General features: G+C 37.7%; 1 protein-coding gene across 1 annotated transcript in view; it reads left to right on the top strand.

The window, feature by feature from the left end:
- Positions 1-17,581, top strand: part of cntn3a.2 (contactin 3a, tandem duplicate 2) — a 63,704-nt gene that overhangs the window by 35,237 nt on the left and 10,886 nt on the right. Inside the window, exons 9-14 of the mRNA XM_084427331.1 lie at positions 2,302-2,452; positions 3,807-3,934; positions 10,018-10,187; positions 12,747-12,864; positions 14,294-14,452; positions 14,821-14,970. Coding sequence (XP_084283457.1) covers positions 2,302-2,452; positions 3,807-3,934; positions 10,018-10,187; positions 12,747-12,864; positions 14,294-14,452; positions 14,821-14,970 — 876 coding nt within the window. The remainder of the gene's footprint in view (positions 1-2,301; positions 2,453-3,806; positions 3,935-10,017; positions 10,188-12,746; positions 12,865-14,293; positions 14,453-14,820; positions 14,971-17,581) is intronic.

Raw genomic sequence — 17,581 nt, 5'->3', positions numbered from 1 at the left:
TAGCTTAGATGGAGTAAAATAAGACTAGAGTTTAACAAAAGAAATCAGAAAGAAAAAATAAAGCTCAAACTGCAAATATGGTTCATTAGAAATATAAGAACACAGGAGCTGCTCTGAGGTCTTTACAGGCAAATAAACTCTTGAAATGGACTCACACACCAAGGAGCTGCCCTCTTTTCAACGTTTCCCATAAGAGCATTGATTTAGCAGCATTTAGAGCGGAGTGGCGTGGCACTGTGACTTTTTAGTAATGTTAATCCACTATTGATTGGCTGGTGGGAGATGAGGAAACTGTGGCCGCTCTGTTGACAGCATGACAAAGCCACGACTGAGGGGTTCACTAGTGGAAAAACATTCAAGTAGACAGTGACAAAGACCAGAGAAAGATCTATGTCATCAGCTCATATACAGACACTGGGAGAGAGAGAGATGGTGGAAAGTGGCTAGAGGTCAATAAGGACACCTCTGCTTTCTGACTGCAGCCAATTCCTTCACTGGTCTTCTCTAATGATATTTGTGGAGGTGCCAGCAACCCTCCACGGGCTAATTAGGTAATAGAGATGCTATTTAACAATGCTTTAGGGCACAGCGTGTTCGCTATGACAGTGCATGAGCGGCTTCCCATTCACAGCGTTGGATAAACGCTGCTTCTCGGCAGAGCAGATACATTAGATCCAATTAGTGCTAGTCTTTTAGTGTTACGTCATCGCTTTCGGAAAATGACTATAAGGGCTTCTTTAAAAGCTGGATAACTCATATCAACACTGGTGTCAGCTGTCTGTGAAATATCAGCATGGCTTGATGTCATCCCTTGTTTAAACGGGTTTTATAACAAACCAATCCATTTTGAAAGGGATAGTACACTCAGAAATTAAGGGTGCATCCACACCTGTCTTTTTTGGTTCGATTGAATCGAACTTAAGTTCGTTTCCCCCCTTGGTGCGGATCTTTTGGGCAGGTGTGAATCGCAATCGCACTCGGGTGCGGACCAAACAACCGTACCGAGACCCAGCTGAAGAGGTGGTCCAGGTCCGGTTCCAAACAAACTCTCGTACGTTTCGAATTTCTGTCCAATGAATGGATGACCCGTTTAATTTATTTCTGTGATGGCAAAGCTGAATTTTCATTCTAATATGCTGATTTGGTGCTCAAGTAAAAAAAAATGTATTATCAATGTTAAAAATGTATATACATATATATATATATGTATGTTAAAGGTATAGCGGAGGATTTTTTACTTCCGGGTGGATCACCTATACTATTGGTCCTCCTAATTGTCAATCATTCTGGTGAATCAATCAAACTTATTCAAAGAGTGGAGAGGGCGGGTCTTATCTAAAATTCGGAAAGATCCTCCGCTATACCTTTAAAAATAAATATTAATGATTGTTAAACTGTTAAACAGCTAATAACATTATCTGCTTAAGTTTTTGTGAAAACTAATCTTTTTTTTTTTTTTTTTTTGGAATTATTTGTTGAAAAAAGTTCAAAAGGACAGCATTTATTTGAAATAGAAATCTTTTGTATCTATCTTTCACTTTTGATCAATTTAAAGCCCAGATTATAAATGAAGAGTTCAGATGCAAAAGCCTCTAAGTGCCATCTGAAAATTTCTTCTAGAATGGTCATTTTTATCAAGCTAGTATATTTAAGTTCAGTAATTTCACTTAAATGGCGATGAAAAATACCTATTAATTGTCATTTAAGTGAAATTACAGAACTTAAATATACGAGCTTGATAAAAATGATCATTCTAGAAGAAATTTTCAGATGGCACTTAGAGGCTTTTGCATCTGAACTCTTCATATGTATATACACAATAATTATATCCCATTTCATAAAACACATTAATGCGAAATAAAGTGCATGATTTATCCTAAGAAAAGGTCAAATAATTAGAAATATTATATCCCAAACGTAAGATTTCAAAAAAAAATTGGGACTGTTCCAATAAAGAATTGTCGGCTGCATCTTGAAAAACCTAGCGCTCAGAAGCATGATGGGAGACTGCACCGTGCAAATTGCATTCATCCCTAATTTTCGTACCTGATTTGCATAATTCCTACTGAATCGCTAAAACAACACAGAGAGCGAGCAAGCGAAGTCCCTCCAGAATTTCCAATTAACTGTTTCTTTAAGAGAAAATGCTAAGCTGGTCTTAGATCAGCAGAGCACACACATACACACACACACACACACACACAACACTGCTTTCGGCCCTGCTGTCCATTAACAGTTATGTGCGCAGGGCATCCGTGCCTGAGGCGTCAGTTTGACTCTTTGCCCTGTGTTTTTCCACAGCCTCGCCCCCAGACTTTTCCAGAAGCCCCCTCAGAGCTCTGCTTAAAGCCAAGACGGGCAGCACAGTCACCATGGAGTGCAGACCGCAGGCCTTTCCCACAGCAGCCAGCCTGTGGAGGAAAGGCAATGAACCGCTGCAGAGCACTGAGAGGTACGGATACAATCTTTCTCTCCCTTTTCTTGTCCTTAATTCCTCATATCCATCTATTCATACAAGGCTTCACCCCAGGAGCCCTGCTATGTTCACACTTTCTGTGCACAGAATGCAACTTAACAGTTATCAAAAGGAAGCTGCATTGCCAATTGTGGTAGCTCACTGACCATAACACTCATGAATTATGAAGCAGGTCATTAGGCCTGGCCGGCAGGAGGTCGCTCGTCATTTTGGGTTGAGTCTGTCAAGGGTGAAATGATTCCTGGTAGGAGGCCACTTGAGGAAGCACAGCGGATCGCAAGCTTGGCTCTTTTTATAATGAAGTTGGATTAAATAGTATGGGGCGAATCCTGTCAAGGGTGGAGAAATGTTGTGGGAAAACAATAGATTTGCATTAAGCCACAGTTTGTTTTGAGAGCATTTGGTAAGACATCCGCAGTCCAATTTAACTGTAAGCGCATTGCTGGGGAAAAAACTCCCCATTAAACATGAAAAACATCAAAGAAAAAACTGCATCACAGTTTCCACAAAAATATTAAGCCGCACAACTGCTTTCAACATTGATAATAATAAGAAATGTTTCTTGAGCAGCATAATCATCATATTAGAATGATTTCTGAAGGATCATGTGACACTGAAGACTGGAGGAATGATGCTGAAAACATCACAGGAATAAATTACATTTTAAAATGATTAAAATTGAAAACAGTTGTAGGAATATTTCACAATATTACTGTTTTAACTGTATATTTAATCAAATAAATGCAGCCTTGAAGAGCATAAGAGACTTGTGCATCAGGCAAAGCTCTAGATATACTGCACATCCCCAAAAGAATATACCTTGAAATCATTGAAAATATGTATTAATGTCTAGATGTGAACGACAGTTGTTATATGCAGTTATTGTAAAGGGTTAAAGTGGGTTATACATGGGTTAAACATGCACATGAGGAAAATAAGGTTTGTATTTTTTAAGATTAAGAGTATGTTCAACCTGTAGAAATGGTCACGAAGGGTCGGAAGGAAATCTGATCCAAATAACGGGATGGTAGATTGAGCGACGCAGCCCGCTGTTATAGCTTGTCGGCTTTACGTTTGAATGACTGTTTCGTGTGAGCGCACATTCTTCAGCTTCTTCGGCTCTCGGGCAGCTGCACGCGCAGAGAAATGGAGAGTGTCCGATGTACTGTACAAAGATTTATGTGCCAATCAAAAGAAATACATTATGTTCTTTTTAACACATTTCTACTGTTCCCGAAAGATAAAACACATTTGTAGTCGGGAATGTAGCTCCATTATGAGTTAACCAAGTCTCAATTTGATTTGAGAGGATTGTGGTTCTCTCTTTTAGGATAACTTTTCTCCCTGATGGAACACTTAGAATTACAAATGTGACCAAGATGGACGGGGGAAACTATGCATGCTTGGCTAGAAACCAGTTTGGTGCGGCCAGCACTACGGGAAGACTGCTGGTCACAGGTAAGGATTACTGTAACCGTATTACGGCTCGGGCTTTATCCTTGCTTTTCCTGCAGATACAAGTCATTTTAGAGTGTCATTCAACTGTGGGAATGTTATGTGGGAAGTGGTGATTTGTCTGCAAACTCTGGGGGCTTCAGGCAACTGTTCTTGGTACGGCTGGACAATTAATCAAAATCATGACAGTTTCTTAAAGGCATAGTTCCCCCAGGAAGGAAAATTCAGTCATCATAGACTCACCCTCTTGTTGTTGCAAATTATTCTTTCCTCTGTGGAGCACAAAAGAAGATATTTGAGGTATGTCTTTTTGTCCATACACTGAATAGTCAATGGGGTCCAACAGTTTGAAGCTCCAAAAAGGAAATAAATGTAGCGTAAATGTACATCATACAACTGTAGCTGCATCTGAATACACATAGTACTCAGTTGACACTTGCTTCACAAACGTTAAAAACGTACATTTTATATAGTATAAATGTGCATAGAATGCAATTCAGACCAGACGTACTACATGATTGACAGTGACAGCAATATTATTGATCTGACTGTACTGACGCTGTTGTATGAGAACTGAACTGAGCTGGACGATGACATCATTTTTTGCAGAACTGCTTTATAGATGAAATAATTGAATAATTGATGATCTTTACAATGGAACTGAATCAACACTGAACTGACTTCAGCTGTTATCACTGTAAAGCTGCTTTGAAACAACCTGTATTGTATAAAGCGCTATATAAATAAAGTTGACTTGACTTGAATGTCATGTGACCTCCATCAGATGCGTCGTTTCACTGACATTCACACCTCCTCTCATGGCCTCATGGGATAGTAAAGTGTCCAGTGAATACACACTTCAGAAGGTCATCCAGGTACTTTTTGCCTGCTATTTTGAGTACTGTGAATTCAGACATACTATTTGGCTTACATAATATTTTTCGCCTACCATATAGTGTGGAAGTAGGCATATTCAGGTGCAGGGAATCGTTTAGTATGCTGAACAGAGTGAAATTTAAGTTGTTAATTCCTTTCAAATCAAGTTTTTGTGTGAAGACGTCAACATGTTCAGTCGTGACATGTTATTAGGTAATCAAAAATGTTTGATTTCGACTCTGTATACATGAATTGATCAATGATTTACTTGAAAACTTGGTCACACTTTAGTTTAGGGTCCAATTCTCACTATTAACTACAATTTCTGCCTCAAACTCCTAATTGCTGCATATTAATAGTAAGAAAGGTAGTTAAAGCTGCAGTCCGTAGTTTTTCCTCTTTGTCGCCATCTCTGTTTGAACTCTGCAATTGCAGTTATTCACGGAATTATCAACTTTACGTGGGTTTATCTTTATCTTCACTTGTCACTGGTGATTGTCATTTGAACCTTTCTGGATCTGCCATCAAATTGATAAGTTTAAAGGGGTGGTTCAGGATTTTCAACATCGGACCTCATTTTCAAGTGAGCCTGTTTGTCATTCATCAGTGGAGACCGTTTTCAAAAAAATTCATCCAGTCCTTACTACCTTACTGGATAGTTCGCTGGTGCTAGGCTAGCGCGAGTCAACGGTAGATGCGTTAGCCTGCCATTAAAAACAGTTTTACCCACTCCACAGTACATCAAAAGCAAATCAATTATAACGCCAGACTACCGATATAAATGTCTGTTGAGAGAATAATGTTAGAAATCAAACTACCCTTTCATCGCATTGCAATAGTTATACTTTGTTCCCTGTGTTTATTAGCACAGTCTACAGCAGCGGCGGAGTGATATTAAGTTACCTAGGCAACCGAGACTCCTACTAGCTAGCTAGACGTCCCGACTGTAGTGCGCTTCTTTTCTGTGTTTACTTTTCGGCGCAGTACTAACCGGAGCAAAGTAAAATTCCGCCACTGCTGAGAAACTAGTTCCTGTAAATGTAATGCGATCATTGAGATGCAAGTGTAGTTTGAATTCTAACATTATTCTCTCAACAGACATTTACATCGATAGTCTGGCGTTATATAATTTATTTGCTTTTGGTGTACTGTGGAGTGGGTAAAACTGTTTTTAATGGCAGGCTAACGCATCTACCGTTGACTCGCGCTAGCCTAGCACCAGCGAACTATCCAAAAGTAAGGACTGGATGAATTTTTTTGAAAACTGTCTCCACTGATGAATGACAAACAGGCTCACTTGAAAATGAGGTCCGATGTTGAAAATCCTGAACCACCCCTTTAAGCATATCAAGTTCTGTGAGAAAAGTCTATAAATCTCCACCTCCAACATCCTCACACGCAATATAGCCTACTAGCCGAGACACCTTCTTTATGTGTGCAAATGTGACGTAATGACGCAATATAGCGTACTAGCCGAGACTCCTTTATGTGTATAGATGTGACGTAATGACGCAAAGACATGCTCGAATTTCCTGCGGAAATCCACCAGTACCACTGGAATTAAAGGGATAGTTCACTTTGAAATTAATTTTTGATATGTTTTAGCTTACCTCAAGGGCATCCAAGATGTAGGTGTCTTTGTTTCCGCAGTAGTTTCAATTTTTATATTTTTAGGTCAAACCGTTCTTGTCTGTCAGTCATATAATGCAGGTCGATGGTCACTGTCTCAAAACACAAGCACAGAGTCCAAATTAAAACAATTCCCCATCTTCCAAATTAAACAATTCCCCATCGTAAGTACACATTGATGGCCTAAGACACGAAACGAGCGGTTTGTGTGAGAAAACGAACAGTATTTATATCGTTGTTATCTCTTGAACACAGCACACGTCCAAATGATCTGACGGCGCGGGCGGGTATAGTTATATACATAGATGTCGCCTTGGCTACGGTTTCGTTCCAATGAACTGCAGTAGCGAAGGCGACGGTTTTGTTCCAATGAACTGCAGTAGCCAAGGCGACATCTATTTATATATCTATACCCGCCCACGCCGTCAGATCATTTGGACGTGTGCTGTGTTCAAGAGATAACAACGATATAAATACTGTTCGTTTTCTCACACAAACCGCTCGTTTCGTGTCTTAGGCCATCAATGTGTACTTACGATGGGGAATTGTTTAATTTGGACGATGGGGAATTGTTTTAATTTGGACTCTGTGCTTGTGTTTTGAGACAGTGACCATAGACCTCCATTATATGACTGACAGACAAGAACGGTTTGACCTAAAAATATCAAAATTGAAACTACTGCGGAAAAAAAGACACCTACATCTTGGATGCCCTTGAGGTAAGCTAAAACACACCAAAATTTTATTTCAAAGTGAACTATCCCTTTAAAAACATTATTACAAGCTTACCGTTTTGAATCGAGCTAACACAAGCCGATAGTTTTGAACACTGGCTGGTAATGTACTTGCTCAAAAATGTATTTTGGATAATTTTTAACCCAAAAAAGTTACGGACTGCAGCTTTAAGTTTAAGTTACGCCCACTGAGTGGCAAAAAGACTGAGCGGCAGCATTTGTTTTCAGCATGAATGCCGCAAAAAAAACACACAAAACACATCTAAAACGGGAAAGAGCTTTGCGATTGACTGTACAACTACATTTGACAAGAAATCTGAAGTATATTTTTACAGACTGCCAGAAGCTACAGAACAGGGAAGAAAATGGATCGCTGCAATTCACAGAAACAACTGGACTCCAGGCAGCGAGAGGTGGATTTGCAGTTATCATTTTGTGTCAATATGCTGAATTTTGGGGTAAAATTATACCCTATATATTGTATTGTTATATGTTGTATTGACAACTCATCAATTAAATATTAACCATCATATAGTCTGCATAATTCGATTTATTTTTTAAATAAACACTGACAAAAAAAAACTATACAAGTTTTAAGGCTGGATGATATGACGATATAAATAATTAAACAAGTCATCACCCGGATTTAGACATATATTGTATTTACCGTATATAAAGCATTCACAGGCAAATTAGCTTTGTTTTCCCCGGCGTCGAAATCAGGCACATATAAATGTCAGGAAACAGGATTCCTAGCTGCATGTCAATGTCTATAGATCACTGGATCTTTGATAAGTTTTAAGGAACACTATACTGAGTCCAACTTCAGTTTAATTTATAATCGCTTGTTTTACTCGCGTTTTCGCAGTTTCCCCTATTAAATCCAGTCATGCAGCTGCTCTTTTGCCACTCAGTCCGGCTGAGGGGGCGTTTTCCTGCGGGAAAGTGACGTCAATTCATTACCTCTAGTGAGAATTGGACCCTAAAGGAAAGTAATAGCAAAACTTTAAACCACTACAGTTGTATGAATTACTTTTACACTAACTTTGTGTCCTTTTTGAAGCTTGAATCTGTTGGACCCCATTGACTTGCATTGAATGAACAAAAACATTCGACAGAATAAAGAAAATCATACGAGTTTGGGACAACATGAGGAATTTTTTTGGTGAACTATCCTATCCTATCCTAACCTGGCAGTTACGCCAGAACAACAAATAGATTCAGCTGAAAGAGTAAATAAAAGTTGATCTGCACGGAAGGACTTCTGTTTCATGTAGTTTGTTCTGTTTTATATAATGCATTCTGACAGAAAAGTTGTTTGATTGCTTTCTGGGGCTTACATGCTCCTCTAGTATAACGCCATGGGTTAAGCGGTTCAGCTCTCCAACTGGCAGTTTTTTTTTTCTTCTCAGCTCAACTCAACAGGGATAGGAAACAGTGGCTTTTTGTGTGTTGTCATAATTACCCATTTTCACGCTCTGCTTATGGCATTGCAATTACCCTGGATTACACTAATGGACTGTGTGAGGGTGTAGGTTATAGGTTGAGCGTGCACAATTTAGAGAGAAAAATATAGAACGCTGCATTTGCGCTCTGGGTTTTACTGAGATTACTACAGTACATCACAGTATTTTACAGCTAACTCCGCCCCAACAGATTTGAATATGAATCTGAAAGGAAGCAATTGGGCGCATGTAAAAACAGTTTTAACAGTAGTTAAAGGGGTTATATCAATTAAATGGAAATAGATTTTTCCCTGATTGTTTGAAATAAGAGTTCATCACGCTATTTAAACATTTTAATTTACAGAACAGAAAAATTCCCTCCCCAAATTTTTTTTGCCATGTGTCTGGTCTTTTTTTTTATCCAATCAGATGCTCTGTACTATGAGAATGCCCCTCCCCTTGATGTCACCTAAAACTGATTAGAAAGTTGTAGACATAACTAAAACCCATTTTTTTTAAAGGACAATCTCTTCTATATGTTCCAGCTTGTTTCCGCCTCAGAATAAAAATCGTATCTTATCTTAAAAAAATGTATCTCGCAATTCTGACTTTTTATCTCAGGATTGTGTGATATAAAGTCGCAATTGCGAGTTATAAAGTCAGAATTGTGTGATATAAAGTCGCAATTGCGAGTTATAAAGTCAGAATTGTGTGATATAAAGTCGCAATTGTGTATTGTAAAGTCAGAATTGCTTGATATAAACTCACAATTGCGAGAAATAAACTGTTTATATGTTTATATCTCGCAATTCTGACTTTATAGCGCAATTGGGAGATATAAAATCAGAATGGCGAGGTGTAAACTCGCAATTGTGAGATAAAAAGTCGCAATTATCTTTTAAAATGTTTTATTTTGTGGCGGAAACAAGCTTCCATACAAATCGATTCTACAATCATAACAGTAATTCTGTTTATTTTAATGTTTTATATATTTTTTTAGAAATAAAAGAGTGTGTTTAGTTATCTTTTAGCTTCTGCCGTAAGAGTGAGAATCTTTTCCCTAAAATAATAGATAAAGCTGTATCATCCTACCAAGTGGGTGGAAGTAAAAATCCCATTCATTTTCTCCATAGAGAAATGGGTTTTTAGCGATATTGTATAAACCTTTCAAGACAGACCTACTTTGAGCTCCACGCTTGTTAATGTGCTTCTATAGAAGTCCATCGCAATGCTTCATCATGGGATTAGTAGATCATTCATTAATACAAACACTGTCTCTTACCACGGTATCTTGGTTGTGATTGGTTGGTTTGGTTCCAGGCTCAGATATTCAGATATTCAATATTGATTGAATCAACCTTATGACTGGCCATTGAGTAAAGCTGAGTGTGATTTTGAGCAGATCCCACACAAATCACCCAGGGTCCAGTGGACATGGAGATCATCGTCGGGGAGAGCATTGTACTGCCCTGCCAGATCTCCTGTGACCCTGCTCTGGAAGTTTCATTCTCCTGGGCCTTCAATGGGCAGCTCCTCAATAAACTGGACCAGCATTATGAGCATGTGGGAGGGGTAAGTCATATTTTATTAGATATCTTCTCTGTTCAAATTCTGTTCTGTCTACTGTTGTGTCATAAAACTGGAGAAAGATTTTCCACATATATCAAGCATTTCAACTTCACCAAACAGTCTCTTAAAGGTGCACTCAGTATGTTTTTTTTGGTTTATGTTGCTGTTTTTGTTTATGGCAGTTGTCTTGAACTCATTTTAACTCAAAGTCAGCATGAAATGGAAGTTGTGATAGACTTTTCTTTCCTCTCGTGACATATATCCAAGTGAAACGGCTTCTCAAACAAGAAAAAATGTAGGGCGGGATTTGATTTTGTCTATTGGAATTGATTGGATGGTTGTGCTTTGCTATTGGTCGATCTCATGTGAGTGACAGGTTGTCCCGCCCTTGTGCCAGTAAAAACGTCATCAAAGACGTCACTGCAAGAGGGAGGGGAAGTTAATTTGATCAAAGTTCACGAGGGCACTTGAATAAAAAAAATCAATTATGTGCATTGATATGTCATTTATAATTAATACTGCAATATTCCATAAAAACAAGAATTGTCAATTTTGCTTTCATGGTGACTTTAATTTAATTTAGCTGAAAAAAAAAAACTTGGAGACCTGGAGTCTGATTCATACTCAATGTGAATTCACATTATTTTAAACAGATTGTTCAAAAGTACTATAAATTTCTTTGTGTAAAACCTTTCTAATGAGATAAAAATACTGAGTGCACCTTAAATGCCATGGTACCGTATACTAACTCTTACAACAAATTAATTTATTATACTTTTTATACTCAGCAAATGTCAGATTCTAAACAGATGAATCCCAGTAGTTTACTGTGCAATGCTTCCATTGTGCTATGAACCAGACCTACTGTTAAAATGCGGAAGACTTCAGGAATCAATTCATCACTTTCTTTTCGAGTTTTTAGCTGTTGCTTCCACTGCAACCCACTATGTTGACTTTGAGCTTCTTTTCCCTCCTCTTCACTGAATAAAAATCAATCCATCAAAGTTATGCCTTCAAGGATCTCAAGTGTAATATCCTCATAAGGCTTTTGAATGGTCAGATCTCAGATTGCTTTTCTCTGGGATGTAATGACGTCTTTCTGGAAATAGTAATGACTGAGAGAATGCCCTAATGAGGACTGACTGGTCAATATTGGATGTGCATGACTCAACTGAGCAATCCTTAAACAGATTTATTAATCAAAGCCATCAAAAAGATGATTTCTTTCTCAAATAAGGTTGCATAGTTAAAGGATCTAAATTAGTTTGTTTTCTGCATTTTGGAAGCAATGGTAAAATAAAATTATTTTTGACTTTTACACAATTATGATCATTTCAAAATGTGGGGGTTTTCGACATTTGGACACACGCATACTGTAGGAAACGCACTCATCTTCATTTAAGCCGGTGATTCTTCTCGATAATTATATTCCGCCTCTTATGAATTCTCCGATGCCACCCGTCTTGTAGGATTATCAGCATGAAGTTCACAGCTTGGATGAACTCATTTCCATAATGAAACGAAATTTGTAGCCTAATGTCCTTACTGCTGAAATTGCAGATTTACCTCTTGTTTGCCAACCACAATCTCACCCTTAGATAAGAGCACACATCTTATCTCATGTAATTTAACTGATTTGAAATCCAAGCGCCTTTTATTAAATTAGTGAAGTTGTCCGTACAGAAGACTTCACAGACAATGTCAACATCCGAGCGAATCAGCGTCTATGAATAGCAATAAAGAATCCATTCTATTAAAAAATGAAGATTTTTGACAGATGGGGAAATAAAGTAGGAATTAACCCTTAAAAGTGTTTCGCCAATCATTATTACATATATGGTGAATCGTTTTTTAACGACCCAGTAATTAAGGTGCTCATTTTGATTATAACTAGTAGTAGTAGTAGGTATACTTTATTGTCCTTGAAAGGAAGTTTGTTGTGGACTACATGTTGCTGCATGGACATAAAAGACAGTATAACTATGATGTTTGAGAATTCTGATGCTCTTTTTACTTGATATTTACATGTATCATCATGATTATATGTGGACATATCATTATTACTTTACCTGTACTTCATATATTCCCTTGATAGAGTAGTTTTAAAGTTCACCTCCACTCTTATGAACAACTTTCATCTTTATTAGATTAACAAAGGCATTTAATTGTCATGTGTGGATTTAGTATTCATCACTTGCACAGTTTCGGCACACTGAATCCAATCACACTACCTCTTAAATGTGATTAAGTTCTAATTAGCCAATTAGCGAGTGAGTTTGGTAGCTGGGTTCAGCGCGGTGCCGAAGGAGCCTAAGGGTTGGCCAGAGGGAATGTTTATCCATGACGGACATTTCAAATGTAGCAGCGAACAGCCTTTGCCAAAAGTCATCCATTAGCTGTGGAGTTGGGCCACATTTTCATTCCCAAACCCAGCAGGGTGTCTACACTTACTGAATCACTTGCTGGGGAATATAGCAAACAACTCACACATCTTCCTGTCGCTTTAAAGTCTCTGCTGATAGAGTGGATAGTAATGCGTATGTGTGTTGTTTATATCTCTAGAGTACATCTGGAGATTTGATGATACGGAATATACAGCTGAAACACGCTGGAAAGTACGTCTGCGTGGTCGACACGGATGTCGAGAGTTTATCGGCTGCGGCTATTTTAATCGTGAAAGGTAAGAGAACGACGGTCAGGGATTTTGGAGGAGCTTTAAATGTAGGGTTGGGAATTAGAAGGAAAATCTGATAGAAAGACAAAAATGCTGGCCTTGCTTTGCCTTGGAAATGTATCTGTCTGTTGAATTGATCCGTTATTACATGTTCCATTAGATGTAATTAGAGGAACATATCAAAGCTGTTGATCAAAGGTCACAAATGAGTTTTAGCCGGATCAATAACTTTCAATTGAAATTAGATTGGCATGCCAACTTTTACTGCCAGAGCCTATAATAATGCTTTATAACAGCATCACAGGCTGTAAAAGTAACAATCGCTGCAAGCACAAAACGCAAGTAAAAACTGGCTGTATCGTGCAAATAAAACCAGTTGGTTTAACTAAAGGGCCTCACTTAAAATGATTTCAGTTATGACAAAACAAGTATTAATATCAGCTAAAACAACTAAAAATCAAGATATATCCTATTTTAATTAACCAATTTTACCTATTATTATTTTACCTACTTTTATTTTACCTACTATTTTACCCATCCTATGAAACATATCCTATTTTAATCAACAAATTTTTTTTTTTTTTTTTTTGCCAAACGTGTGATTTCTAGATATGGAAAAGTCATGTAAATTCATATAATCATAAAACTCAATTGGAAATATAAAAGCACTGGATATACATTTTTCTAGTTATGACGAGCTCTAAAATACTAGAATAAAATAAAAAGAAGTATTCTTTAAAATCACTAACCCTAATCTTTATCCAGTAAACGATGAACAACTGGAAAAGTCATTGGTTAAAAGAGTGGGAAACCTAAAGAGCATTCAGCTTCTGAAACTTCTGAAATTCTGCTGTTAAATTACAGAAACTTGGAGTGGCTGGCTTGCGAATTTTGTTATGGACAATGGAGGGCCTTGGTGCCAAAAGGTTGAGATTCACAGAAGAAAAATGAACGTATGTTTGACGGGGCTTTTTAAGTGAGAAACAAAGACTGTCTGATCTCGTAAGTGATGCTACGAGTGACCCGCGCTGACAAAACCACGAAAGATTATGCTTCACTTCTTTATATTTTCCCCCAAACGTGTGCGAATTTGACAAAGCAAGACAGTTCTCTGCACATTTTAATTGGAAGAACCAATTAAAGATGTGCAGAGAGAAATGCCTGCTTGCAGACGTGCTGTAGCTGTTAAGAAAACAGCTCTGAACGCTCAAGCCTCTGAAAAGCTTCACTGTGATTTTCCAAGAGATCTAGTGTTCCCACAAAAGCAACAGCTTAAAATGTAATAACACCTTTTAGAGACTGGTCTTATATCACAGAGCTTTAGTGAGGCGATAAGAGGAGAGCTTCCTGGCAGGGGGGTGGGTAAGGTTAGATGTCAGTGAAGGTAACTTCATTTCTAATTGCTAATTCACTGCTAATTGTCTGATTGAATCAGGTCCCCCAGGAGCTCCAGATGGTGTAACAGTGGAGGAGATCACGGACAGCACGGCTCAGCTTTCTTGGAGACCCGGCCAGGATAATGGCAGCCCCATCACAAGCTATATCATCCAGGCCAAGACAGCTTTCACAGTGGGCTGGCAAGCGGTGAACACGGGTAACAATACAGGATTAGCTAAAGCTAGTCAAGCGGAGCATCAATTCAGCGAGAGGCTGAAATTACCATAGCACATCTCGTATGCTTTTTAGAAAGAAGCTTATGCTCGCTTTGAGTACATATAAGGGGCTCTAAGTATTAACGCAAAACGACTTAATCTGCTCTCTTGCCCTGCTGCTCGAATTCCAATTCATTGGAACAACATCCCACCCAGAAAGAGACATGGAACAGAACACGTTTTTTATGTGTCTTGACATTTCTGGCTTACTGTAAACATTGGCTCAAAATTAGGCTGCTGTTGTTGACTTTTCGGCGCTGTGTAATCCAGGTCTTTATGGTTAAACCGAGGCTTTTCTGTTTGCTCTCAGTCCCGGAGGTGATTGATGGCAACACCTTGACGGCGACTGTGGTGGATCTGAACGCGTGGGTGGAGTATGAGTTCAGAGTGCTGGCCAGAAACAGCGTTGGCGTGGGGGAACCGAGTCCCGCATCTCTTAAAACAAGAACTGAAGATGCAGGTGATCACCAACAGTGTTCATTTACACTAGTGCTGGGCAACCAGAATAAAAGTTTGTGTTTACGTAATATATGTGTGTACTGTGTATAATAATTTTGTATATATAAATACTAGGGGTGGAAAGGTACACGGTTCGGTGCATAAATTTACACGGAGAATACACGGTATAAAAATAAATAAAACTCGCGTGCAAATTAATTAATGTAATGCGGAACTACTGTTAGATACGCGGGTTCTTTAGGGACACCTAATCTGTAGCCCCGCTTTAGCTCTGAAGCAGACTGCGATGTAAAGATTGCAATGTCCAATGCTGGAATAGGCTATGTTGTGTGTGTGTGTGTGTGTGTGTGAGAGAGAGGGAGAGAGAGAGAGAGAGAGAGGGGTGCGGTCGCGATCGAAAAGTTGCAAAGTGTTTCCTTATATTTGTGTGTGTGTGTGTGAGAGGCGCGATCGAACAGTGTAAACATAAAAACATACTCCGTCATTTTGTTTATGCAGGACATCATTCAAACTGCAAAGTGTTTAAGTTAGGCTACTGTTAATTTAAATTTTAAGGAAAACAAATATATTAATCTGAAATGCAGCAAATTAATTTCAATTCATTCAGGTACAATTACCAAACATATCTCAAAGTCTTTTTGTCTTTTTAGTAATTTAATTAATAAACTAATTATATAAAACTATTGTCAGTGCACTACAAATAAACTGGTTCTATGCCTTTACTTTATTAATGAAACTTATTTAAAAAAATACAAGGCTTAAGTAATTTATTTTCCTTTGGTGGTACAGCCTGAGACATGCACAAGCCTTCTGCATTTTTGTTTTGCTTTTCCCTCCATTGTACCGAACTCGTACCGAACCGTGATGTCTGAACCGAGGTATGAACCGAACCGTGACTTCTGCGTACCGTTCCACCCCTAATAAATACACACATATGCATGTATATATTTAAGAAATATTTGCATATATTTTTACATAATTTATATTATATATAAATATTTTATATATAAATAAAAAAAAAATCTTAAATATATACATGTATATGTGTGTATTTATTATACAAAATGATTATACACAGTACGCACACATATATTATGTAAACACTAACTTTTATTTTGGATGTGATTAATTGCGATTAATCATTGCCCAGCACTCATTTATACAATATTTTTTTATATTGATGTCCACTTTAGACACTCTACTAACTGCTAACTCTCATTAAATTGTTAGTAGACTGTAGTAGACTGTCAGGTCATGGTTAGGGGTTTGGGTTAGTAGAATAAGTTGACATGTAGTTGCAAAGTTACTTATAGTCAGTCAGTAGAATGTCTGTTGGGGAACCATCAAAATAAAGTGTTAGCCGATATTAAACAGTCTACTGATGCTTTAATGACTAATAGTTATGTACTTGCAAAGTTACTTATAGTCAGTAGAATGTCTGTTGGGGGAAACAACATAATAAAGAGTTAGCAAATATTAAGCAGATAGTCTACTGATACTCTAATGACAGTTAGCTGACATGTAGTTGCAAAGTTACTTGTAGTTAAAAGAATGTCTGAAGTGGACTCTAAATAAAGTGTTACACTTTTTTTATTAAAGTCATATCAGAAAATAACCTTCAAATTGTGTTTTCGTCATGCCGTTCTTGTCATTCATTAATTTTAGGCAAAATAATAGCAACTTTTCTACTGAAATAAGATTGTAATGAGTACACTATAATTGTAATACAGTGTTGTAAATTCTTGATGGTTTAGTTATTTGTTGTCTGTTTTAGTTCATTGTTACAGAAAGGGTGTATTCACAACGTGACATACACATGTAACTGCATTCAGATCATTATGGCTGATACAGTTTGTTACATTACTTTCAGTTTGGGGTTGATAAGATTGTTTAATATTTATAAAAGAAGTTTCTTTTGCTCAGAAATGTGGCAAAAATTACAGTAAAATAGTAATATAGTGAAATATGTTTACCTTATTGCAAATATTTAAAATAGCTGTTTTCTAATTTAATCTAAATTGTAATTTATTCCTGTGATCAAAGCTGAATTTTAAGCACCATTACTCCAGTCTTCAGTGTCACATGATCCTTCAGAAATCACTCTAATATGATGATTTGATGCTTTACTTATTATTAGCAATGTTGAAAACGGTTGTGTTGCTTAATAGTTTGTGGAAACCAAGATTATCAGGATGCTTTAATTAAAACTTTGATCAAAACAACTTTTGTTTTTCACAGACATAACTGACAGAATCACTCTGAGCATTCTTGATTTGATATAATGCCACTAAGCTGACAAGCTTTGGCAAGTCCAGTGATAAATTTCATCCTAAAAATGTATATCCACATCAGATTAGTCAGCCAATCAGAACAGAGCTTGCCAGATCGAGAAAGCGCAATCCAGTTTTGTGTGAGGCGTGTATCAGATGGTCAGTGAGCGACTGTGGGTGTGCTGTCTGATGTTGAATCCACCAATGTTTAAGTGCCCGTATTCTTCAAATGACCATTCCTCAAGTGCCTCTTTGTATATAGAATGAATTCTTCGAGCATTTTTGTTGAGAGACTCTTGGCAAATGGTGAAATTCACTAGAAACAAAGCCCGTTAACTCAGA

Source organism: Rutilus rutilus (assembly GCF_951802725.1).
Source record: "Rutilus rutilus genome assembly, chromosome: 13".
NCBI lineage: Eukaryota > Metazoa > Chordata > Actinopteri > Cypriniformes > Leuciscidae > Rutilus > Rutilus rutilus.
The sequence above is the reverse complement of the archived record's forward strand: the minus strand, read 5'-3'. Positions and strand labels throughout refer to the sequence as shown.